Source organism: Rhineura floridana, chromosome 15 (assembly GCF_030035675.1).
Source record: "Rhineura floridana isolate rRhiFlo1 chromosome 15, rRhiFlo1.hap2, whole genome shotgun sequence".
In the NCBI taxonomy this organism is placed as follows: domain Eukaryota; kingdom Metazoa; phylum Chordata; class Lepidosauria; order Squamata; family Rhineuridae; genus Rhineura; species Rhineura floridana.
In genome coordinates this window covers 10,738,476-10,764,492 of record NC_084494.1, presented here as the reverse complement: position 1 = coordinate 10,764,492, position 26,017 = coordinate 10,738,476, and the positions used below count along the sequence as shown (strand labels likewise).

General features: G+C 41.8%; 1 protein-coding gene across 3 annotated transcripts; it reads left to right on the top strand.

The window, feature by feature from the left end:
• Positions 1–3,266: 3,266 nt before the first annotated feature.
• On the top strand, positions 3,267–24,061 carry SFPQ (splicing factor proline and glutamine rich). Of its 3 annotated transcripts, XM_061597895.1 has the most exons (12): positions 3,267–4,232; positions 7,571–7,759; positions 7,884–8,185; positions 8,310–8,405; positions 11,397–11,593; positions 12,089–12,173; positions 12,359–12,533; positions 12,723–12,771; positions 12,854–12,975; positions 21,380–21,427; positions 22,921–22,990; positions 23,970–24,061. In XM_061597895.1, exons 1-10 carry the CDS (start codon positions 3,510–3,512, stop codon positions 21,401–21,403), a joined length of 1,962 nt encoding a protein of 653 aa, XP_061453879.1. In that variant the 5' UTR covers positions 3,267–3,509; the 3' UTR covers positions 21,404–21,427; positions 22,921–22,990; positions 23,970–24,061. The 3 variants fall into 3 exon arrangements, with proteins under 3 accessions (XP_061453879.1, XP_061453877.1, XP_061453878.1); XM_061597893.1 differs by lacking the exons at positions 21,380–21,427; positions 22,921–22,990; positions 23,970–24,061 and adding an exon at positions 15,887–16,315 and having other exon boundaries at positions 3,268–4,232; XM_061597894.1 differs by lacking the exons at positions 21,380–21,427; positions 22,921–22,990; positions 23,970–24,061 and adding an exon at positions 15,887–16,315 and having other exon boundaries at positions 3,271–4,232; positions 12,359–12,476.
• Positions 24,062–26,017: the final 1,956 nt, after the last annotated feature.

Sequence of the window (26,017 nt, the reverse complement as noted above, 5' to 3'; positions counted from 1 at the left end):
TAGATGCAAACTAAGAAATAATTATATTTTAAACAGAAATACAACATAGGATTTCACCACAGTGGCGAAAAGAACAGGTGTCCTGTGTGCCTGCTCCGTCTGCTGTCCAGGTCCTATCAGTTGATGGGCAACTTCAAGGTCTCTCCTCTTCCTTCCTTCTTAGGGTTTTCCATTTTTAAACTGGACTTGGATCAGGCAGCCTTTCAAATACAGGACACCTTCAAACAGAAGACTGTCCTCCAAAAGACCTTGAAATAGAAGTGTGTCCTCTGTAAAGCAGAACACATGGCCACCCTAACAGAGCTGGATCTCTCATGCAGGACTGACCACGTCTCTAGGTTAGCTCTAACTGATGCAATGTACGATCCACTGGTAAATGGGAACCAATTATATTAAAAGGTTTTCTTGCTTCTTACTGCCTTCTGCCAGCTAGTAAACATCTTTAATTATTCCAGCAGGCTCTTGTCTTGCAGGGCAAATAATCTTAGTGTCGGCTTTTATCCGCAATGACCCCTTTCTTTTAAGTTGTAAGGATGTTGTATTTTGGTTTTAATTTGCTGCAAGCCGCCCCATGTGATGTCTGAGCATTAGAAGGGCAAATGGGTAAAAAAAAAAAACACCCTATGGAAACAACTGTAGCAAGAAGCCTTTAACTATCTGCTTTCCCTGCCCCAGTCTGAGGAATAGCTGACCATCCTTTCCTGTGGCTGTACTGTGAGACACCTAGCGGCAGGAATGTTTTCCAACAGTGGCAAATGCAACCTCACCTCTGAAAAGGACCATCCATTTTGTTAACAGCACGGCGGACTCTTTCTGATAATTCCTAGCACCACTGCACTCTGCAAAGAGCAGGCTGGAATGCCTCCTGCCTCGGGTCCAAGTTCCCACTAGGACAATGCCACAGCTCACAAACATTTTGAGGCCATCTGCCCATTGGTAGCACAACATTTTGCTGTGGACAACAAACCATTAAGAGAATACAAATGGTATAAATGCATGAACTCAAAAAACAAAGGTGACAATTTAAGAGCTAACAATCGAACGTTCAAGAGATATTACTACATTCAAATATACTGCTACCTTTTCAGTAGTGGTTTGGTGGACACCTCCCCCAAGGAAAATACTCCTAAGCTCAGATGATTGCATGCACAAAACCTATCCTTGAGAGAAACTTTAGCAAATCTGCCATCTGCCCATTGGTAGTAACGAGTGACTGATCATGCACTTGTGGTTTACCTCTGAGCAACAGAGCCTGCTAATTTCATGGCAGGTCTACAATATTAACTTTTGAAAATGGAAATGGACTGCCTTCAAGTCTGTTCTGCCATCTCCATGTTCCGTTACCTGTGTTGGTCTGGTGCGGTAGCATCGCCGCATTTCCACCACATGATGTTCCTGGGCCTACACATGCCTACAATTGTGTGGAAGGGAAGAAGAACTGTGTGTGTTTTGTAGGTTATTCCTGGTGAGGCCATATTTGGGGAAAAAATCCCTTTGTTATGTACTTTATTATGAGTTCCTTTCCTATATCCTTTGTTTTCCCTTTCTCCCTGTTTCCCTAAGGCTATGTACATGCCATACCTTTAAAGCACATGGCTTCCCCTAAAGAATCCTGGGAAGTGTAGTTTACCCATCACAGAGCTACATTACCATGCTAAGGACTTGTAAGAAAGTACATTTCCCAGGATTTGGGGGGAGGGGGGAGATATGACCTTTAAATGTGTGGTGTGAATGCAACCTTAGTTCTTCTCTTCATTCTTTCCCTTAGCGTTTGGGAAGTTCAGTCTTAAGGCGTCAGATTACAGACACTACCCATGTTCTAACAAAGTATTTTATATTTATAAAGCAAGAGTTCTTATTCAGGATCTCTTGGCAATGGATAGGAAGATGCTTTATACCAAGCTTGGGACTCCTCCTCAACAGGTGGTGCAGAAATGAAATAAGCAAATACACTTAGACTGCAACAGACCCCCAAAGGTGGTGGTGGTGATGTGGCGGCACTACTGCCACTGCCATGGGTGGTGGGCTTAGATAGACCCTGCTGCATCAGAGTGTTAGCGCATTATGCTAACCTAAGATAATGGTCGAGGCATGCTGATGACCATGCCACCATCTTGGGAGAGGGTAAGCATGCATGTGCAGTGTGGTGACTTGGCAACACAGTGACATGGTAAATGGTGTGGCCAGCCCGAACCTTCGGAAGGGGGAGTTCCCTGGGATGGTGGTTCCCATTCCGCAATCTGCACCCGCATCAGCGTGCTCCAGGCCGCTCACATGCTAGTGTGGATTGTGGAGTGGGAGCTACACCTGCTTAGTACTCCATAGGGGTGGCAGAAGTAAACGTGTTTTGTTTCCTTTCGCCATGCCCTGCTGGTAGAGCCAGCATGCTCCCCTCCAAGAGGCCTCTGAGCAGTGTACAGATGATTTTGTAATTTTTGTATAGTTTTCTGCTTATCTTTATTATTTTGTTTCCTGCTCTGGGATTTAAATTATTCAGTGAAGAGTGGGCTGTAAATACTACAAATAAATAAAATGGATGCGGTGGCCTCTTCTGCCAGCTCCGCCTCCACCAGGTTAGATTGTTCTGCCTGTCTGTTGCAGCAGAAAATGACAATGATAATGAGTCTTGGCTCATTAAAGAGTGGCAAATTTATTATTGTAGCATAAGGTTTCATAGACTAAAGTCCACTTCATCAGATGCATGAGGCATCATGCTAAATTGCACACATACATCCATACGATGTATTATCTCAAGCAATGAGAGTATGATTGGCTGAAGATGAACACTCCTGTTAGAAGAATACACTGCAACAATTTGTTGCAGGGGCTACTTTATTACTAATAGTAGCTTTAGGGTTGCTATAATGGCCACCGTATCACAGCAATTATAGGAACATAAAGGCATCGGCAGAACGTGCATTAAAAGATATTCGTAACAATGGGGTTACATTCACAGCAAACCACGAGGCAGTTACCGTCCACCGTGCGGTAAAGCTCCCTCTTTATGCGCACAAACGGGGCCCCTTCATTAGTTAAAAGTAAAGAGAAGCCACGCCTTCTGCTGACCAAACGACCCAATCAGTGCAGAGACAAGTTAATAGCTCTTTCCCGCCTTCTATGCAGTACTCAAATACCTATTGTGTAATTTCTCTGTCACTCTTTCGTGTATGGCCTCTCACTATTGGTTTAATAAGTGCATTAAAGGGCGTAAGGGTCATTTTCCCCGCCCTCTTTCCAGGAAGGCTGGCAACTTGAAACGAATTGGTTGAGGCCTGCATCAATTCAGACAGGACGGCTTTCTATTGGATTGGTTGAGGGGGAAAAAAGAGAGGCGGGGTTTGCGCCTGTACTGTGAGGCTATATAAAGGTGGGACAAAGACAGGAGCCAGGCCGTTTTTTAAAAAAAATCACCTCAGCGGCTACCGCCATTTTGTTCCTGGGGGGACTCCGAGGAGGAGGAAAAAGCCGTGTCGCTGTCCGGTACCACTCCAACCGCCACCATTTTTGCCATGTCGAGAGACCGTTTCCGTAGCCGTGGAGGCGGCTTTCATCGGCGCGGGGGCGGCGGAGGCCGAGGCGGCCTCCCAGGGAACCACGACTTCCGTTCACCGCCGCCGGGCATGGCGGGCGGGATAGGCCAGTCCCGCGGCAGCCATCACCACATGGGCGGTGGTCTCGGAGGGCCTTCTAAGCCAGAGCCTGCTAAGCCGCCTATCTCAGCCTCCACCCCGCCTTCCTCCGCGGTCTCCGTCTCCTCCAGCCCAGGCGGCTCGTCGCCCTCCGTAGGGCCCACCCAGAACCAGGTCGGCCCACCGCCTCCGGCCTCTTCCTCCTCCGCCCCCACCCCCACCCCGAGCTCGGTCTCTGCTCCCGCCGCCGCCTCGGGACTCCAGAGTGGTAGTCGGGGTGGGGACCAGCCGCCGCCTCAGCAGCAATCGGCGCCGCCCAACCAAAGCTCTGTCCAGGGGGGCTCTAAGAAGGGGCCTGGCCAGTCGCCCGGGCAAGGCGGAGGACCGGTTGGTGGCCTTAAGGGGGGACCAGGAGGTTCCCAGCAAGGAGGAGGAGGAGGCCCCAAGGGCGGCGGGCCCGGGCAGCACCGCGGCGGCGGGGAGAGGCGAGGAGGACAAGGCCAGCATCAGTACCCGTCGCAGCAGCAGCAGCAGCAGCAACAACAACAACTGCAGCAGCAGCAGCAACAAGGCGCCGGTGGGGAGAAAATGTCCGATGCAGAGGTAGGCAAGCCGCTGGGCCCTTGCCCAGCCCTGTCACGGCAGGCATTTGGGACAAGATGGCGGCGGGCCTCCTGCTTCTCGCGTCGCTCGCTGCCTCTGTCCCACGCCCCTCCCCGTCCGCCCTTCCTAGGCGCCATCTTGGTGGGTTGAAATGCGCATGTGTGGGAGGGTGTAGTGCTGGGAGGGGGTGAGAAGAGAGGGGTTCCCGCGTGGGCCTGTGGGAGTGGTCATGAGTCACGGCTCGTGGTAGTGACAGTAGTAGGATTGCATAAGAGGGGGGAGGAAAACCCAAAGCCCATCTTGAACATGTTGTAATGAGTTAAAATTAAAAATGTTATAGTGGAATAAAATCAAATAACATTAAATGAAACATATGTTTACCTCCCTTATGAGAAAGTACGGGAGTTTTTCCGCTTATCAGCTTCATTCGCAATTAAAAATGTTGTTCCCAGCTTACCAGACCAAAGGTCAAGGATAAAGGAAGTTTGGAGGGAGAACAGAGAAGTGGACCAGAATAGACAGATGCTGAGAAATCAAATAATGATGTATTTCTGATTAGCTATGCATTTCTAATGATATGTATGTGACGTACCTATAGCCTATAAATATGATGGATGTTAGCAATCCTGGAGAGTCACTTAAGGGTGGCCCTCCCTTTGCAAAGGCTTAATAAAGGCAAACATTTGCGGTACTCTGGTCTCGTCTCTATTCCTTATTGGCAACTTGGGGAATATAGAGTTCCTATCAGTCTGGCCTCCATTCAGGCTTGACTCCTTTTGTAACAAACATCTGAAGCTTTTTTAAAAGTATGAAGTGTTCTTAACATGGCCCAAAATTCCCCCAACACAGGTGGAATTTAGTACTTGCCCTGCTCAGAGTAGGTGCATTGGAGTTAATAGACATGACTGGTGTAGGGTCATTAAATTCAGTGGGTCTACTCTGAGTAGGACTTAGTTGAATTCAAACCTATTCTTTTTGTCTCTAGAGAGTTCAGGGCTGGTATCTCGGCTCGCACTCCATTCTATCCTAGCAACCGACCTGACAGGTACGGCTGGTGTACTCAGCCTTTAGTAGACTGGTGTCCTCTAGACCAGCGTTTCCCAACCTTTAGTTCCCCAGATGTTGTTGGACCATCAGCCCCAGCCGGTATGGTCAGGAATGATCAACATCTGGGGACACAAAGGCTGGGGAAGGCTGATCTAGATGTTGTTGGACTTTAATCCCTATTTTTCCTGAATGTTGACTGCTGGAGGGATTACTCTTCCGCCCCCACTCCAAAAAATTAGACTGCTGAAATGAGGAAAGCTTGGGGTAACTAGGAATGGATTTTTATATGGTGGAAGGTGTGTGAGGTCAACTCAGTTCAGTTATTCCTGTGGTCAAGATAGTGTATATGGTTCTTCCCATCCCCATTTTATATTCACAACCATCCCCAGTGAGTTTCATGTCTAGATGGAGATTGAACTGTATTACACTCTTAACCGCTGCATGCTATCTTGCAGATCATATAGGTTTTCCTGTATGCAGATGAGCAGCAGGTTTTTTATGAAGATTGCAGATGTTTGTGCACTGGCTCACAAGTTATCACATACTTTTGTTTGGCTTTCAAGTGTAGATATGTATCATAGTCATGTATTGTTGGACACTGAAGAATGGAGTTAGAAGATTCTTTGGATGTATGATACTCTTGGATGATGGGGGTAATTATGGTGGACTGGAACTTAAGTGCTGGTCTCTGTCAAAGCAGTGTATTGGGCACTATATTCACAGGCTTTGGGATAGGGTGGGATTGACAAAACTGCAGTGGCAGTACTCGGACAAAAGGTAGCTTGCAGTGCAAGCACACATCCATAGAATATACTATGACTGTGAAATGTGTTAGCAGTGGTGGCCTATAAGGTAATCCTTTTTACAGGTCTCCCAAATAAAATGTTACTGGAGTGGATGATGCAATTGAATGAATTTATGATCAGCAGTATTTTTAATAAGTATGCAAATCTAAAGGTTTACATAAGGGTGTTCTTCAAGAAGGAAATGAGTGATAGGAATTCCTTGAGTTGATAAAATACTTTTTTGGCATACTTTGGAGTTTGAGAAAAGTTACTTGAAATAATCTAGGAACATGATTTGGGAGGAATTTTGGATGATGGGCATGGCTGGAGAAATTGCTGTTGTAATACAAAAACGGCCCAGTGCAACCAGCACTGAGTATATTTTTCCATTCCTTAAAGGAGGACATGCTGGAGTAGTGGTTTTGAGGAAAGTATATGATAGAGGTGATTCCTGCTGAAGATCAACAGAATTGAAAATGACAAGCCAAATTATTGTAAAGCTGTTGAATATCAAAACTTAATTTTTCAAAAACTGCATGCAGTGGGTATGTGAGGAGGGTGATAGATTCTGGGGGATTATTGCTGATTGGTGTGCTGTGTGAAATTTTGTAGGAAGGTGCAGGACTTGTGTTTTGTAAATGCATAAGGAGGGGATGGGGTTAAAAGTAACATGGTTAAAATTAGCATGGTTGTCTTTGAAGCAGAGGTGGGGAACCTGCAGCCCTCCAGAAGTTGTTACATTTCCAACTCGCATCAGCCCCAGCTATAGCCAATAATCAGGCATGAATTGTTACACATATATCATTATTTTTATCTATTACCTGCCCTTCACTCTGAGGTCCCAGACATGTTTCAACAGTTTAAAATACAGCATTAAAAACAACCAAAAACAACTTAAAATCACAACTTCATGAAAAATAGGGTGGGTCCTAAAATAGACACCTCAAATGTCAAAGAAGTGGTAAAGAATAGCGCCTTAAGCATTCAGCAAAAACTGTACAGTGAAGGTGCTAGGCATATCTTTGTGGGGAGAGAATTCCACAATTTATGGGTTGTAACAGAAAATGCCTTCTCGTGGGACAACTTGTCACCCAATCTATTGAGGGCAGCAGAATTACCAAGGGTGAGCCTTCTGCTGATCTCAACATCCTGGGAAGGAGGTGATCTTTTAGATATTTGGACCGCAAGTTATTTAGGGCTTTAAACACTAACATGAACACCTTGAACTGGGCCGAAAACAAACTGGAAACAAATTTTACTAAAAATGTTTTTTATATTGTTAGGAAACATTTGTCGGGAAGCAGTTTCTAAAGCCTTAAATAAAAGTAAAATAATAGGAGTTATAATCAAGGAACATCTGGAGGGGGCTGCAGTTTAGCCACCCTTGATGGTAGCGGGTAGGTTGGTATTGTATTTTACATAATTTTCTTTGCAGAGTCACCATTATTCTTCATGCTGTTCCTGAAATCATAGGTAATAAAAATCTTTCTTTAATTGTATTTTTAGGGCTTTAAAGCCAATCTATCACTTTTGAGACGGCCTGGAGAGAAAACCTACACACAGCGTTGTCGTCTCTTTGTTGGGAATTTGCCTGCCGATATCACAGAAGAGGAATTTAAGAGGTTATTTTCTAAATATGGTGAACCTGGTGAAGTCTTCATCAACAAGGGAAAGGGCTTTGGCTTTATTAAACTGGTGAGCATCATTTAATATAAAATTCTCAGGTATATTATATCGAAGAGATTATTCATCCGTACAATTTGGAAGTTGATACTTAAAAGAAGCTTTAACACTTTTGCTGTTGTTAATCTGTCCGCAGGAATCCCGTGCTCTGGCCGAAATTGCAAAGGCAGAACTTGATGATACTCCCATGAGAGGAAGGCAGCTTCGTGTGCGCTTCGCCACCCATGCCGCTGCTCTTTCTGTGCGTAATCTTTCTCCGTATGTGTCCAATGAACTGCTGGAGGAAGCATTCTCTCAGTTTGGCCCAATTGAAAGAGCGATTGTGATTGTAGATGATCGTGGCAGATCAACAGGAAAAGGCATTGTTGAATTTGCATCTAAGCCAGCAGCACGAAAAGCATTTGAACGTTGTTCCGAAGGTGTCTTTCTTTTGACAACGTGAGTAGATTCAACCATTGATAGAACTTGTCTCTTTATGGAACCATTTGATCCATTACATATCACTCAAAGTTTATAACCTGGTATTTAAAATGAGTAGAATATATTTTGCTCTGATTTTTAGTACCCCAAGACCAGTTATTGTGGAGCCACTTGAACAATTGGATGATGAAGATGGTCTTCCAGAGAAGCTAGCTCAGAAAAATCCAATGTATCAAAAGTAAGCAAATTTAAACATATATGATTAGCATTATTTAAATTTGGTTGGAGTCAAGAATACTTAAGGTGCTATTTTTTTTTACCTTAAGCAACTGTCATTGTCTGTTAAGGTATTCCATAGATAACTGAAAGGAATGTGTCTCTTGCGATGTTGGTTCTGTCAGAGATTGTCCCCTGGGGTCCTTTGACCTCAGCAACCTCTAGGGCAGCCTTTCCCAACCAGTGTGCCTCCAGATGTTGTTGGACCACAACTCCCATCAGCCTCAGCCAGCATTGCCAATGGCTGAGGGTGATGGGAGTTGTGGTCCAACAACATCTGGAGGCACACCAGTTGGGAAAGGCTGCCCTAGGGGGTGTCTTTGCTTCCGAGCACAGTCCTGATTGCCTGGGCCACTGCTTCCCGGGCAACACTTACTTTCCCAGGGGTAGTTTATACCTAATGGCAACCCTAAAAGGTAGACTGCCACCATTCTCTTTAAATAGTCCTTCACTCTGAAAAAGAGGAAACTCAAAGCACTATCTGAAATCCTAGAGCAGATCTATTGTTAAACTCCTTGCTCTGGAGCATTAACCTAAATTAATCAACAGTAGTCAGTAGCGTGTGATCAAGGACTGGATTTAGGGTCATTAGCTCCAAGCAATGCACACCAATAAGAAAAGGTAGTTTATTTAAAAGAGAAGAAAGGTACATATAAAAAAGAGAGCAGCATTACTTTCCTTTAAAGCCAATTACCCACAACTGGGCTGGGCAGGAGATACATTTGAATAACACTGAGAGAGATTCAAAACAGACAAAGAGAAAACAACAAAAGCTAACTTTCGCCTAATTTAATACTCAGTTCAAGTTGAAAGCATGGTTCCCAACGGCTTACAAGCATCTTCAGGTGAGTAAGGTAGATGGAATAGGGAAAAAGTAATGGAAGGATCACCTTCATTTTATGGGGTTTAGCTGGCAACAGGGAGGGGGCCAATTAGCCATCCTAGACGCCCCTTCCATGATCACCTTCTTTGAAGGTAAGGAGGGCTAGACAGTCACAGCAAGCGGTCTATGATCTGGATACCCAAACTCCTGAGTTTGATCTTAGGAAGTAGATAAGAGATAACAGATAACATATAGGACTCAGCTGCATCTTCTTGACGTTAGCAATTTCAGCTGTCTGGCACTAAAACACTTGGGTTTCCCCAGCACAGAGTATCCTGGAGGTCTTTGCAACAAAGCCCCCCAGAATTCCCTCTGGTTGAGCCATTTTAGCTTGACCGGTTCTATATCAGTCACGTACTTCTCTTTTCAATAATGTGTTTTCTGAACCTAAAAAGCACTGGAAAATTTTCTGTTGCCCTAAATGGATGGAGATATGGATTATTCATTTAACTTAGTTTTCATAGAATCATACAACAGTAGAGCTGGAAGGGGCCTATAAGACCCCTGCTCAATGCTGGAATCAAGGTTAAAGCATACCTGGCAGATGGCTGTGGAGCTGCCTCTTAAATGCCTCCAATGTTGGAGAGCCCACCAAGTCTCTTGGTAATTGACTCCATTGTTATACTGCCCTAACAGGGTGTTTTTCCTAATCTGACTTCCTGTAATTTGAGCCCTTTATTCCATGTCCTGCACTCTGGGATGATTGAGAAGAGATCCTGGCCCTGCTCTGTGTGGCAGCCTTTCAAGTACTTGAAGAGTACTATCATATTTCTCCTTAGTATTCTCTTCTTAATGTTAAACATGCCCAGTTTTTTCAGCTTTGTTTCCAGTCCGTTGATCATCCTTGTTGCCCACCTCTGTACCTGTTCAAATTTGTCTACATCCATCTTAAGGTGTGGCGTCCAGAACTGGACGCAGTACTCAAGATGTGGCTTAAATAAATGTAAATGTACTGCCTTCAAGTCAATTCTGACTTATGGCGATCCTATGAATAGGGTTTTCATGAGGCTGAAAGGAAGTGACTGGCCCAAGGTCACCCAGTGAGCTTCATGGCTATGTGGGGATTTGAACCCTGGTCTCCCAGGTCGTAGTCCAACACCTTAACTACTACACCACACTGGCTCTCAAGATGCAGCCTAGCCAGTGTTGAATAGAAGGGAATTAGTACTTGATGCAATTTGGAAACTATGTCTGTTAATGCAGTCTAAAATAGCTTTTGCCTTTTTTGCAGCCACATTACACAGTTGGCTCATATTCAGCTTGTGATCAACAACAATGCCAAGTAGTATTGCTGAGCCAAATAACCCCCCATCTTAAAACTCTGCATTTGGTTTCTGTTTCCTAGGTGTAGTTTTGTTTACTAAATATATGTCATGTTAAGTTTACATACTATATGTATCTGAAAAATAGTTAGAAGTGAAATATTTTGTGGGAAATTCAGTGAAGTACATTTAGTGAGATTGTAACCAAAGCTTTACTTGGAATTATTTTAAAACATGGCAACTCAGTTGTATATTTCCTTTATATTATTTGAATTTTAGAGGGAAAGGGGCACTGAAAACTGCTAGCATAAGACATATACAGGCTTCTTTGGGATAGTCACTTGAAATATTATTTTAGATTTGACAAATACTGTATTACTGTCTAATAATAAACTTTAGTGCTGACAGGGTTAGAGCCAAATTAAGACCACTGAAAAACAAGAGGGGAGGTGTCAACATGCTAAAGGGAATACTAAGGTTTGCAGAATAATAACTGAACACCCTCCACAAAATCGTAATGAGAATGGAGCATGCTCAGTAGCCACAGAATATTGTGCTCATGGTGTGAGAAACCAATGTTGGGAGGCAGTGACATATTTAACATTTTGTTGTAGGTTCCACTTGTCTGTTTGTTATATATTAATGATTCTCAATAACAGTATAATGATAGCATTCTATAAATTACTTAATTTCCATGTTCTTAGTTTGCACATGGATTTCCTTTACTGAATTTGTCAGCATTGCTGCTGACCACTTTGGCAAAATACGTATACTATCAACGTTAACTGGATTTTCAATTGGTTTCTAGGGAGAGAGAGACGCCTCCACGATTTGCGCAGCCTGGAAGTTTTGAATATGAGTACTCTCAGCGATGGAAGTCTTTGGATGAAATGGAGAAACAACAGAGAGATCAGGTGGAGAAAAACATGAAAGATGCCAAGGACAAACTGGAAAGCGAAATGGAAGATGCCTATCATGAGCATCAGGCAAACCTCTTGCGCCAAGGTATTGGGCACAGTCTGTTTGATTTTCCACATCTCTTCATCAAACCTACACTATTCCAGTGTTCAAATATATGTTAATGCTGTATGAAAATCTTACTGTTTTGAGAACTACCTGAAGAAATCTTTAAAATACCAGAATTCCTTCTATTAAAGTGTAACGGCTAGAGGGCTGCTTAGAGAGGCACTATTGAGATGTGAATGCTGTCCATCTTAGAAGCACTGCCCAGAAGTAGTTAAAAGACTGTTGTCAATTCAATATTTGCCCCATGTACAGATAACACTTGACCCAAGAATTTGGTGGGAGTGGAATTTTAAGCATTGGAACGAGACAGCTGGTTGCTTTATATATGGGATTTCATTGCTGAAACTTTAGTTGATCTTAAGTTCCTTAAAACGTTATTTCAAAAGGATCCTGATCCTAATAGAGAATACTGAACATGTATGACTATTAAAACTACATGGAGCATTGGTGATATGTTAAAAACAATTTTTTCAGATCTCATGAGGAGACAGGAAGAACTGAGGCGTATGGAAGAACTTCACAATCAAGAGATGCAAAAACGCAAAGAAATGCAGCTAAGGTAAGAATAGTGTTTTTTGTTCTGTGTCTTGACTGCTGTTTATTTTGTTTTAAAAATGTGGTCAGATTATTATTTGCTTTTTTAGCAAAGCATGACAATTTCATGATAGTTAACGTGCAATGTTGAAGTCTACAAAGATGCATAACTCGATGCTATGAAATCTAACGGATAGCCCTAATTTTCAGGCAGGAAGAAGAGCGCCGTAGGCGGGAAGAAGAGATGATGATCCGCCAACGTGAGATGGAAGAACAAATGAGAAGGCAAAGAGAAGAAAGTTACAATAGAATGGGTTACATGGACCCTGTAAGTCAGGGCTGGAAGAATCCCAGTAGTCTGGTTGCCCAAGTGCCTGCATCTCAGGTTGTGATTCCTAGGAGTTCAAAATACATTCTTAGTACTGTACCTGGAATTTTAACATAGTCTTCCAGTTTTTTGTCTGTCTTTAAGTAATCTCATAAATAATCCCAGTTTATACCAATTGGTGTATCAAGAATACAGAGTTTTAAAGTGGGTTACTTGTTCTTAAAACTGTTGTCTTTGACTTTGCAGAGGGAGAGGGACATGAGAATGGGTAGTACCAGCACAATGAACATGGGAGGTAAATAAAATTTCAGTTACACATTTCACATAGGAATGATTGTAATCTACTTTGTGTATAACCACCTGGATTTCTTTTACAGATCCCTATGGTACAGCTGCTCAGAAATTCCCACCTTTAGGGGGTGGTACTGGCCTTGGCTATGAAACCAGTCCTGGAGTTGGACAAGCATCTATGAGTGGCTCTATGATGGGAAGTGATATGGTAATGTATCCTGCGGCAGCTTGACTTCAGTCCCAAAAAATTCTGTAGATGTGAATTACCTCCTACCTGTTTTGATCTCGGGTGACCTACGCTTTGAGTTAGGCCTCCTTTTTCCAACTATGTGGATACTGCAAAGCAAGGGGGTTGTTGGGCAATGTAAGGCTGAGCCATGTCTTTGCTAGTATGGTGAGAGCGATTTACTCAGACACTTCTGCTATGGATATTATTCCTTTTGTGGCTGGTTGGGTTTGGAGTTCTTTGGTTAAGCTTGGAAGAGATTCATCAAATCATGCCTTTGGGAAAATCACATGTTCTTGTTGAGTTAGCTTAATGAGCAGAAGTGGTCTTTGTCACTTTCTGAACTTGAGTTAACTGGCACATAAAAATGAAACGCTTGTAAAAGAGATGGAGACACACTTCCAAGCCTAATTATAAGATCAGTACACCTTGTGAAACCCATACTTTTTATTACTTAGTAATGCAGCTGGTTAGTCACAGGTAGAAAATAGTGAAGAGTCAAATACAAACAGTATACCATATTGTATATGTTGCCTTCTACCATAGCATGTGAAGAGGATGAAGCAGTTTTTGCTCTAGGTAGGCAGGTTCTTAATGCTCTGTACTTCTTGATTAAGTTGCTTGTTGACTCTCAAAGTATAATATGTAATTTGGTCATGATGTTTAGATATTGCTTAAATTACCTGCTTAAAGAGCCCTGCTAGATCAGATCAAAGGTTCATGTCCAGCATTTTTCCCCACAGTGGCCAATCGGATGCCTCTGGAATGCCTGCATGAAGGCAACAGTGCTCTCTGATTTTGCTGCATCCCAGTTAACTGCTATTCAGTGGCATACTCCCTCTGCATCTGGAGGTTCTGTATAGCCATGATGGACTAGTAGATATTTATTGATAGACTTGTCCTTCATGCATTTTGAATTTGACTTCATAACCCCTGTACTAGTAGACTTTGGAAAAATATGTGTATTCACACTATATGTGTGGCATGGTTTCTGGTCCAGCATGGAATCATGTAACGGTCCGGCAGCAGTGCTCATAACTGGTAAATATTTCTGTAATCAGAGTGTAGTCAGTGTTTGGTGTGATGGTATACATTCACCTTAAAGGGTGTGCTCTGACACATGATATAAAATTCATATCCGGGATTGGGGGGTAAAACTAATCTGTGCATTAAAACTTTTTTGCTTGCTAAGATGAGTTACTAGTAGCTCATGTGTCATTTTTTTGTAGAAACAAAATCTTATTTTTTCTAGATACTAATTCTTAAGATGGTGCCCTAGGGACTAAGTGACCTTGTAGTCTAAAAGGAATAGCAATTAGTCATAATTTTCTATTGAAATAGGTAGTCTGGTAAATCATAGATGTACGTTTTCAAAATTTTAAAAGTACACATTAAGTATATGAAATACTTTGAAGCCTCAGACATTTGGAACTGTTGGTATTGGAAGACTCTGCCTTATGTTCCAGTGGGCAGTACTTTGCATGTAGCAATGTAGTGCCTTACCTGCAAAAGTATATAACAATAAAAGTTTACAAGCAGATTATCCACACAGGCAGTACTTGCATGTAGCAACGTAGTGCCTTACCTGCAAAAGTATATAACCATAAAAGTTTACAAGCAGATTATCCACACAGGATTTGCTCATTTTTGGCCTTTGAGTTTTTAAATTGGCAGTCTAATAAATGTAGAGGAAATCTGGCTAGGTGGCCTGTTTACACACTAGGAATTCCAGACTGTTGGTGATTCCAAGATTGGATACCTATGCAAATGAGTGAAGGGCTCATGCATGTCACCTGTCATCAGTAATTTTTGTGGCTGGAGCACTCTAGGGTTTTGTTTGTGGGATTATTGGGGAGAAAACTGAGCGTATATGAGCCTTTCACATAATAAATCTGCATGTGTATCTGGTTAAGGGATTCATACAATTAGCCTTTTCAGGAGTCATACTGAGTGGCTCTCTAGTAAACTATAGTGTATTTGAAAACCTTTTTTGTATAAAAGTAGTTCTAAGCTGACTGCACAGCACTAAGAACATAAAAATCTTTGATTCATTTCATTCTAGTTTGTGCTTAATAGGTCAATAAAAGAAAATACAGCAGATAAATTGGCAAGTTAACTGCTCTGCTTTATTGCAGTCTAAGCTTTTGTGGATCCATGGAAAACCAACTTGAAAGTGCTCAGTAACTGCAGAGTCATAGTGGACTTCTTGCTAAACATGATGAAGTTAGGGGCCTCTAGGAGCTCGTTAGAGCAATCAAACTACTTCAAAAACATTTTTGTGTGCAAACACTTTATTTTATTTTGTCTTGGGTAGGTAAATCTCATTAGGCTCATATTATTCCTTGTTCTTCAATAGTGTCTTAACAACTTTTGCTCTCAGGCTTCTGCATTTTAAGTAAGCAGACTGTAGACTTGAGTTAGGACACAAATAGTGGTCTGATGCCTTTTAACTTGTGAGTAGGCATCTGCTGTAGACAAGATGACTCCTGGGAGCTGAACCTGGATTCTGGGTAGGCTTGCTTGGGCCTTATTGACTGACAACTTTGTTGCAGTACAGATGAGCAAGTAATTGTGGCAGACTACCAGAATTCTTTTTTGAGAGGATTCTTAGTTCAAGCCTATACTAATAACTTGTATTTTTAGCACTTCAGGGAGTAACTTTTTGCTGAAACAGGCATTGAGAATGGATCAAGTTGGGAACATACCTCAAGGCATGTATTAAATTAAACTAATTATTAAATTACCCTTTTTTCCTTTCTATGTTCCCGGTACCCTGTGGATCGACTCAATGGTGATTGTATCGACGAACGTTGACTGCGGAACCTTCTAAAATACATACTTAACACACATGGACATCAACTACACATAATGAACTCTTAATATGTTCTAATAGCGCCCTGAGCGATTTGGGCAGGGAGGTGCGGGGCCTGTAGGTGGCCAGGGCCCTAGAGGAATGGGGCCTGGAACTCCAGCAGCTTATGGGAGAGGGAGAGAAGAATATGAAGGCCCAAACAAAAAACCCCGATTTTAGATGTGACGTAGATTTTCATTCCAGTTTGTTTTGTTTGTCTTGTTTAGACACTACTTTTTTTTAATTCTTGCATTTTAGTAAGAAAGCTATGTTTTTATGGATGTTAGAAACTTAACGACCTAGAACTTGTAAGTGGTCTGGGCAAGAAAAATATAATTATGTAATGCAGTGTTCAAAACCTAGCTTTTTTGATGTATTACGTCCCTACCTTGATGGCAGTGTACCGTGTGCCATTTGAATTCCCAAGTGTAAACTTTTTTTACTGTGCTTAAAATAAATAGACTAAATGTAGTAATGATTCTTATATCGTAAACTCTGCCGTTCGCGGTTCCAAGTGTACAGAGCAACTATGCTGCACCTTCCAATGTGCAATACATTAATTGAAATCTAATCTGCTGTATGGTGCAACATGACCCAGATGCTGCTGTGCCATAAAATGTCTTAATTGACCAACTGACCTATCTTTATGTAATATTGAGAATCTCATTAGGTTTGATTATGGAATAACTTTAGAGGTGAAGTCTTGCCTTTAAAATATGTCTCTACCCTCACTTCAACAGAAGTTGCAGTACAGTTAGTACTTGATCTTGTATTGGGGGGATTTAATCGCCCTGCAGTAAGGAAGCAAAGGGAAACTGAAATGATAGTTATGTTCAAACTGATGCAGACACACAATAAGTTAATTGCTAGCCTTGAGTAAGAAGGTGGGAGAAGGGGAATGTGTTGGCAGACATCTGGTAGTAATTGATCAGTGCATCTCCATTCCAGGTTCCATAACAATGGCTTGTATGTACTGAACTCCTAAAGGATTGTTTAGTATGACATTCCCCTAACATGGTTCAATATTATAGGGTCTAGCTGCCCTATTTGGCAAAAAACCCCACTGAATATGGGAGGGCACTTGTATTTTATAACTTGTATCATTTGAGGACTGGAATACAGAAATGAATGTATACTTCGACTCTTTGGGGCTAATATTGAATAGTGTCCTGCACGGTAGTAAATTGCCAGACAAACATGAATACATTAAATACAGTTAAAATTGGAAGTTTTGAACCTCAGGCTACATAGTATACACGTGTTGAATTTAATAGGATAGTTGAATCTTTCATCCTTAACTTATTAAAAAAAATGCATGAGGTCAAGGTGTCCTGGATTCCGTACCCTGATGGGATCTAAAATGCTGGGAGCAGAGTTTCCCAGTTTTAAAAAAAGCAATGGTTGATGAAATAAGATCAACCTGCTTGGACCACTCTCTGCATTTAATTCTGGATGTATTTTTATTCAACAATGTGTAGCTCTTAATCCTTTACACACCTCGCTCTACTTTGGCAAGAATGGACTGTCTGTAAAGTGTTTGCAACTGAAATGGTTAAACCTTGGTTCCATTAATTAATACACTTTGACTGTGCAAACTATTAGCACAAAGGTTTGTGCTAAGCAACATTTTAAGTGCAAGAATGCTGGTAAATTGTTGATGGTGAAGGCTGCTGGATGATTGCCTCTAATTTAGAGTTGTAGTTGGATTGAGCTACATTTCCAGAACCGTTCAAGAAGGTAGATCAAAACCAGCTGATATAGGACCAGTAGGACATTTTTAAACCTGCAGTTCTTGAGCTGGATATTGGTATAGAGAATCCCTTCTTATACAACTCAGTGAAACTTAAAAGTTCAGCTTCATTGTTATTGGGTATTAAGGGCTCGGCCATCTGCAGGACATTTTCTTAAGGGGTGTTCATGGGACACCCACTGGATGAAATTCTGAGATTGACAGTGGTGGGGTCTCTGGACGTGGACACTAATTTTCAGTTTATTTTTCAGATTACATGCCATTTTTCCTTAGGATGCTGGCACATACCCTAAACCATGCTCTTTTCTAGTACTGTAATCTTGAAGAGTGAAGGAGGCTGATGGTCCCATTACCTTCCTAAGGTTCATCTCTTGTTTCATTCTCTCTAAACGTAGGCTGATGTTAAATCTGGTAATAAATAATGAGCTGCGGTAGATTCTTATACCTACTGATTCTTATATCCCTGGCAAGTTTTCTTGTCGACTGCATATTTAAATATCTGTACAGTAGTTTGACTTCAAAGCCTATTAAGCAGGACCCCAAGTACTAGCTAATTAATTGACTGATTTTGAGTTGTCACTGAATTGGATGTTCCATTTAGTCAATAGCTTCCTCCAAGTGGGTTTTCAACACTTGTTTGGGCTTATATGCAGGTGCACTTTGAGCAGAAGAGTAACTATTACACTTCTGCTTGCCCATATAGGCCTCAGTACACATTCCTTGGTCTTTCCATGTTTTTATACCCCTAGCATGCTATAACCACATCCTTGCCAGTTATTATGAAAAACTGATTTTCTGTTTCTGTGCGTATTTTGTGGTATCTTTGTTTTTTTAAAAAAACAATTTTTTGGCATCTCCTGGGCAACCACTTGTGGCAGCATGCTTTTTTTCTGGAGTTTGAGACTGCAATTTGACACTGTTTAAAAAGTAGTGGCCTGCTGCGTAACAGAACTTAGACAGCATTTTCGCAGTGCATAACTGTGAGGAACGTAGTACCACAAGTGGCAATGGACATTAGGACCTGGAAGTAGTATTCCTGCTTGCTCCGAGATTCTCTTTGTCGCCTGCATACAGGTAGGTAAAAAGCACTATAATCTAACTTGGTGACTTTCTGTGTAATCTTGCTGTGGGAGTACTCTGGCATCACACTCCTGACCATGGGATTTCAGTGCAGCACTACTCATACTGTATGATACTTAGATTTGAGGCCTAACCTGCAATCAGCATTAGGCAAGCTAACTGTGATGCTGAGATGTGTGCCTCAGACCCGTGATTCCTTCGTGCATATGACTTGCTTCCATCTTTACTGTGTGCCAAACAGATTCTTAGCTCAGTGGGGAGGGGAAAGGGAGTACAGCTTGTAAATATACTTAACTACTGTTCATTGCTCATAGGAATAAGTACTCTTAATACATATTACTACACTCTCATGGCAAAAGTCACATTACAGCCCTGTATTGGCTTAGAAAGATATCCATTTGTAACTTGCTGTGGGCAATAAATGATTGCTGTGTTCAAGCTTGAAGGTTGGGAAGTGGTATTTTGTAACTTTAGTGGTCAGTTATGTAATGTGTTTGGGTGGCTGTGGGATGATGGCTGCGGAATTGGTTCAAATGGTACACTGACAAATTGAGAACTCCCACTTCTCATGTTTCATATACATCTTATCAAAAAGATGTAGCTTTCTGCGTTTCATTGGCGGTGAAAATACATAATGGGGTCACATACCTAACATGTATTACCCTCCAGGTCTGTTGGCTTTGTTGTGTTATGTAGTTCAGCATTCTGTGTCTTAAAAAAGTGTTTTCATCTGATCTGGCACAAGAACTAGCAATATTATACTTAGGGCTAAAGTGTGCTTCTGTCAAACCTAGGTATTGTATTTCAAGAAAAAGGACTTAATAAATTAAGCAGGATTCATTAATGAATCTTATGGATAGCAACCAGTCTCAGCAGACTGGATAAACAAGTCTTGTGTATCTTAACAGTTTGCCACAGAAAAGTGTGTTTGAAATCATGTCAGTATGAACACCATATGCATTGTACAACTAGTTATGCCCAAGATAAGCTAGATTTCTAAAGCCTAGTGACAATAGCTCCACTTTGGATGCAGTAAAACAGCAGTATGTTTGCTGTGTAACTGGATTGCAAATGTGTACCAATCACAGTAGTCTACTTCGTTTTAGCCAGTGTGCCAAGGGTTTACTTGGTGTGTGATTATACCAATAAGTGTTGCTCTCTGCATAATTGGATTTAATAGATACTTTCACTTAGAGCAGTTGAATTGGAATAAGGATGCGGGGTACATAATTAAGTGCAGTGACAAACAGAAATACAGTACATATCCTAGGTAGTAACTTGTTGGCTGAAAATACCACTTTGTCAGAGTGGCATGATAAACAACAAAGTGCTTGCATTGTGTTCCTTTTTTTAACTGTTCACTTTGGTCTACAAATACTTTTGATTTCTTGCAAAAGGTGACTTCTGAGCTCAGAAGTGTGGTGCCAGAATACATTATGCGTAATCTGCTAGGCGGTTCCGATTACTGGTGCTGTCAGGAGAGAAGCACTTCATATGTGTGGGAGGGAGGCTTTACTATACTGAGTGTGCAAAGCTTTTATTGGCTGTGGTCCCTCCCACCCTGATAGCTCAACAAAGGCCTGAGGCTAGTTTTGCACTCAAGCAATAATACCTGCTAATGATTTCCAGCTGATCAGGAAGGCCTATGGTCGCATATTCTAAATGAGCCCAGTATGAAGAGATTGTGCTTTTTTAGGTTTGTTTGGACCATTGGTTGTTTTCCACCATCACAGCTAGCAAGGTTGGAATCAACAGGTCAGTTGCAGATCTGTCTTTATGCCACGGGAGTTAAGCAAATGCTACAAGGGTGGCGGGGTTGGATATGGGAGGAGAAAAGGGAGACATCTCCTACTCTGGATTGTTACATTAGCATGTACTTATGAAAGCCCATGGTGGTGTACATAATTCCCCATCAAATAAAACTTGCATTGAACACCTGTACAATGTGAGATGTGGGAAGGGATGGCTGCAAGCAGCTATAGGGATGGGGGAAAAAATAAATTTGTGGTGTTACATCCTAAAATGTGTGTTCCTTCTGTTTTGCAAAAGTTTTAAGCCAAGATGTGGACTTCAGGAAACTGGCACATTGGCTGGCTTGGCAGGGTCTCTTACTTTAAGGGCTGTTTTAAGAGTTAGTTACAGGTGGAAAGGTTGTCTTTTCACTCGCTGTATGCCCTTAATGAGACTATCTGAAAAGGGAATTGGGGGATAGAAGGACAACTGCAGGAAAAAACAGCTAGTGAGTTTGATTAAACAAATTCCAATCTCTGTTGTGCAGATTTCAGGAGATGTTTAGACTGGCCTTCCATTAGTTCAAAGGACTATTTGCTTCATGGGGTGGGGGGTGTTTGGCAACAGCTCAGGAAAGTAACCAAGTAGTTGAATGCAATGGCTTTGCATCTGCACATAAGGGGTAACGTACCTCTGGCTGCAAATATATCCTTATGCTTAGGTTGGCAGTTGAGGATTTAAGTCATTCAGACTAGTTGTATTTGTTCACGATCCTGTGTCTCAGTCTTTGAAATAAAGCATTCAGCTTCTACCTGTGCCCCTTGCTATTTCCCAACAACTGTATTGGCAGAATTTGTAAACTCCCCTCAGTTTACCAATCCATAAGCTAACTCTTATGTTTAAACATAAAATTTTGTTTTCAGAAACTCTTGCAGTCTGTATTCCCTTACTAACTTCAGGTTCTTATCCTTTAGGTGAAGGCAATACCAGCTGGGTGAAACCAGAGTGCTTCTCTGTATGAGGTAAGGATCTCAAAGGGGCTTATTTTCCTGTGGTCAGCACTGGGGATAGCAGAAGGGTTTAGTGCTGAGCTCAGGCTTGGCTGTTACAAATAGATTTCAGGGTTAGAATGCATATTTGGCAGCATTTCCATAAGGGGCAGGGAGCCGCCAATTGGTAGGTCAACATATCCAGTCCTGTTCCTTCCTTGGCCTGTGGAATCCTGCCTCTTAGCTGATTTCCACTGAGCATTGCAGAGGTGTGAGTGAATGGATGGGGTGACAGAGACCATTTCTGCTGTGGCTCTGCCCCCTGCTGGTGTGCAGCCCCAACCATTTGCCCTGACAAAAATGTAACCCTTGATTTGAAAAAGGTTCACCACCCCAATCAGCCTTAAATACCCACTTGGAGACCTCTTGTCATCCATGAAGAAACACCATTTACCGTGAGAACAAACTGTTTCATCTTAAGCCTTCCTAGCGTTTGAGGGCCCATTGCCCTCTCGAGTTCGTCCCCTCTGACTCAGTGGCGAACCTCTCTGCAGATAACAGGAGGAGACATAGCAAGTCTGTCTGTTGACCTGATTGCCCCCTTTAGTGCACTATGGTACCTGGTGTTGTACTAGTATTCTGTACTATAAAATACATACCCTGTTCTGGTTTTTTCCTTTGCTTGATAAGAATAAGCCTATTTTCTTAAAGTGATCAACTGGTTTCAAATGAATACATGTTCAGTAGCTCCAATAGTGTTTATTCAGAAGTAAGCCCCATTGTGCTCAGTGGGACTTGCTCTCATATAAGCGTGTAGAGAATTGCAATCTTAAAGCTGAACACTTATTCTTTGCAAATGGCCTGCTAACCTCTAAACCAAAAAATGTATAGCATTAAATATTGAGTAAAAATGTGGTTTCTGCCCTTGTATCCTGGCAACTGCTACTTAATGGAATGAAATTTCTAAATTTGCATGCCCCTCAGATTAAGGCACATGTTGGGCCACGATTGTAGAAATATCACTGTGTATAGATTAAGAAACACCCTGTTAGGGAGTTTCCTGGGTTATACTGAATGGTTCAAGGAAAAAACAAGAAATTTCAGTGATCTGTGACAAATACCTAGAGAATGTGCTGCCAGAGACCTTTAATGGGTTAGTTAAATAGCATTTCATACATAGCAAATATAAGAAATCAAATAAGGCATAAATTGGTTTGATATATCCTGGAACCCAACTGTATGGATTTGACAAGTGATCAATTTTGTTCTCTGACATGATTTGATTGTTTAATATTGAATTTTGGTCTTACATTGAATGTTAATACTATAATTAATAAATGAAACATTGTTTTTTTTGGAAATGTTCTTTTTTAACAAGTTTCTTGTCTAAAACAAAGTTTATTCTACAATAAAGCAATTTTAAGCAAAACGTCATCTGCACTTATAGTACCTTCAGTGAAAACTCTGAACAAGCCTATTTACATGTTTTTATTCATCATGTAGTAATTCAAACTTCTTTTTTACAGTAGAGCATTAGCCAGTAGATGCCAGAACAGTTGCATGGTGAAGAGTGAAAGCCCTACACACACCAGACAGGTAAGTAGTATAATGATTATAGCTGAACATATAGGGCATTGCTACTGTTCAGTAATAACTTGTTTTGGCAAACGACAGTTTTCTAAACTCATCTGACACTTGCATTAGAGGACAGATGTTCCAAATTCTAAGCATGAACGAAAATGGCTATCTTCTGAACTCTGCTTATAGTCCCTGTTACTTTGGAGGGGGGCAATTAAAAAATGTACCTCAAATGTGCATGTTTCTGGTAATGTGCTTGCAGTGTTACTTTGTGTCATCTAACTACTTCTGACTTTTTGAAAATGGAGCAAATTGAATCCTAATACTGCACTAATGTATTGTTGCGCACCTCCCCAATCTCGGAGCAGTGAGATTTCCAGGGTCCCTGTGCTCCTTCAGGGTTTGGTTTCCTTTGGGAAGAAGATCAGCGGAGACTGCGGTGTCTTTATGAATTATGGTTTATTTATTTACACACATTCCAAGCTGAGCTCAAGGATGGAGGGATTCAATGCATCAGCAGTCCAATATCCAGCTTTTCCATCTAGGTTGCAGGAGGGACCCCAAATGCCATGGTGCAGAGAGGCAGTCTCTGCCTCCCTTCAGTCTCAAAGCAAATCTCTAGACACAACTCAAACTACAAGCTACTGCTGGGCTCCAGGGGGGGGGGGATCCTCTCCTGAAGAGTTTCAATGACAAAGGGATCTCCCTGGCCCATTCACCGTTGCTAGGCAACTGATCCGGCCCATTATCTTACCTGGCCAATCTATTTGGTTAACAAAAGACTCATTTGATCAGCAGAGAGTTCCTCATTCCAAGGCACAGGATTCCAAATCAGAGGCTGGAAAGGGGACCCTCAGGAATCATCCATCCCAACCCCCATGCTCATAACAGTATACTAAGCAACACTGAAGGTTATCTGTTGAAAACTTTGTCCATGTTGCAGCAGATGAATGCATATTGCTTCCTAGTGCTAAGATTCTAACTTTGTATTCCACAGGAGAAAGAAGCTGGTCCTGCATACAGAAGGGGAGGTGTAAAGGGATTCAGCTGCAGTCCCTTTAATTTTCAATAAATTCTTCAGACTTTTGAGTGTGATGTCTCTTTTTTAAAAAAAGGTCATACAGTGCCCTAATATAGTTGGAACTAATTGATAATAACAGATCTAGAAAAAAACTGATGGGGCTTTGAACCCTGAAGCATCAGGTTGCCCAACCTTGAGTTGTATTGTTTAACTGAAAACCTTCTCCTAAAATGCTGAGTAAACGTGTTTAGGATTGCACTAGTAGAGGAAGTCCCACTAAATTAATCTGGAAATTGTAGTTTGTGCAGAATCACTGCTGATTCGTTACCAAGCTAAGTTCAGGGATCTATTGTGTGTGTGTATAAAGCTGTTAACTACGGGGTCATGTTTCCCATATGTACCCATTCAGTTGCTTTGATCCATGAAACTTGTACTTTTAAAAGCACCACATAATATTATTGGGCATTTGCAAGCTGTCGATGTTTTAGCGTGACACGATCTAATGCGTTGGTACTACCTGCCTATTGACATTAGGCATAGACAACATTGCTTCAGCCACCTGCTGAAACTTTTTATTTCAGCAAGGCAACCCAGACATGCTGTAGAATTCAGTTACAGTAGGGCCCACTTTTTGGCTGCCCACTAATACAGAGGTTTTCAATTAGAGTAAGGCACCACTCATACAGTGCTTGTTCCACTTTTTTGGGCGTCAGGTGCCATTTTATAGACGGGAGTTCAGCTTTTAGGCGGGGCTCTGGAATGTAACCCGCCATATGAGTGGGGCCCTACTGTACTACATTTCTACTGATTTTATCTGTTTTGATTATTAAATGAATATATAAAATTACTGTTTTTATAGCTGTGTACAATTTTATTATATGCACTACTTAGAGCAGAGGTTTCCAGATTGTGGTCTCCCGATCACTAATGCTTTGTGAGCTTCATGCTAGCGACCTGGGTATGTCAGTGAAGGAGGTCAGGAGCAGTGACTGCTCCATTGTCATTCACATGCTTTGCAGCCTCTCTCCCTTGGGCCTAGCAGAGCAATCAACATTTCCCTTTTTTGGCCTTCTGTTTCTTCTAAAACTTCATTTTAGGATGTGGAAAATTACTGGATGTGACATCTCCCCTCCCCCAGGAGATGGAGTGGTAGTAACCTTTTTTACCCAGCCCTCTAACTCTAGCTGCAGAAGGCATCCATTCTGGTGGCCCTTCTCTCTTAACGGTGTTTGTGCATGCCTGTGCAGTCAGGGGGGCAAGTCAAACAAGCGATGGCTTGACAAGCAGTGCTGTTTCTTACAACTGTTGCTGTTCTACCTTACACCTTCCCTGCATCCTTTCCCCTCCCCATGTTTTCTGGCCTCCTAATGTACCACCGTGATCCCTTCAAATATAGAAGTGTTCCTCCTCAGCAGCCTGGACATTCACAACATGTAAATAAGAAGGGGGGGGGGAGTCTCTAAGGCTGCAAGCCATGATGCATGCTTTCAAGTAAGTGCCATAGAACACAGGCTTCCTTTTATCTATTCACTGGTCAACACTAATTTTATTGCCAATGATGTTTGATCAATTTTAGGGTAACTTTGTGTCGCTGATTCCGAATATGGCACCAGTTTTGCTAGATTGGCTCTGATTTTTGAGATAATGGATGGCCCCATTGAAAAACATAACAAATTCAAAACATTTAATGGTCAGGCATAGCCTACCCACAAATGACATGCAAACTGTCAAATCATACAAAAGTAAACACATGAAATACCTAATGGCGTTGTATTCAGTACAATAACGTTAAAACAAAGTAAGCTGATTCAGATAATCACAATTAATGCATAGAAAAACGCTGTGTGTATGATTTTCTTTATGTGAGGCATCAGGACAATCATGTTGGAGGCTCCAGCAGTAGTCTGCCATCATGTGTCTGTCCCATCTGCCTTGATACCTTTCCTCCGTCACCTTTATATCCTGATGGAACCTCTCCCCTTGTTCCTCACTAAAATCACCAAGATTATCTGGAAATCTGTCTT

What these genes read in the sequence shown, in the direction of transcription:
- SFPQ (XM_061597893.1), top strand. Translation starts at nt 3,510, where the DNA reads ATGTCGAGAGACCGTTTCCGTAGCCGTGGAGGCGGCTTTCATCGGCGC. An exon ending in AAAAATCCAATGTATCAAAA is followed by an intron (nt 8,406 to 11,396) that starts GTAAGCAAATTT and finishes ATTGGTTTCTAG; the next exon opens with GGAGAGAGAGACGCCTCCAC. An exon ending in CTATGATGGGAAGTGATATG is followed by an intron (nt 12,976 to 15,886) that starts GTAATGTATCCT and finishes ATGTTCTAATAG; the next exon opens with CGCCCTGAGCGATTTGGGCA.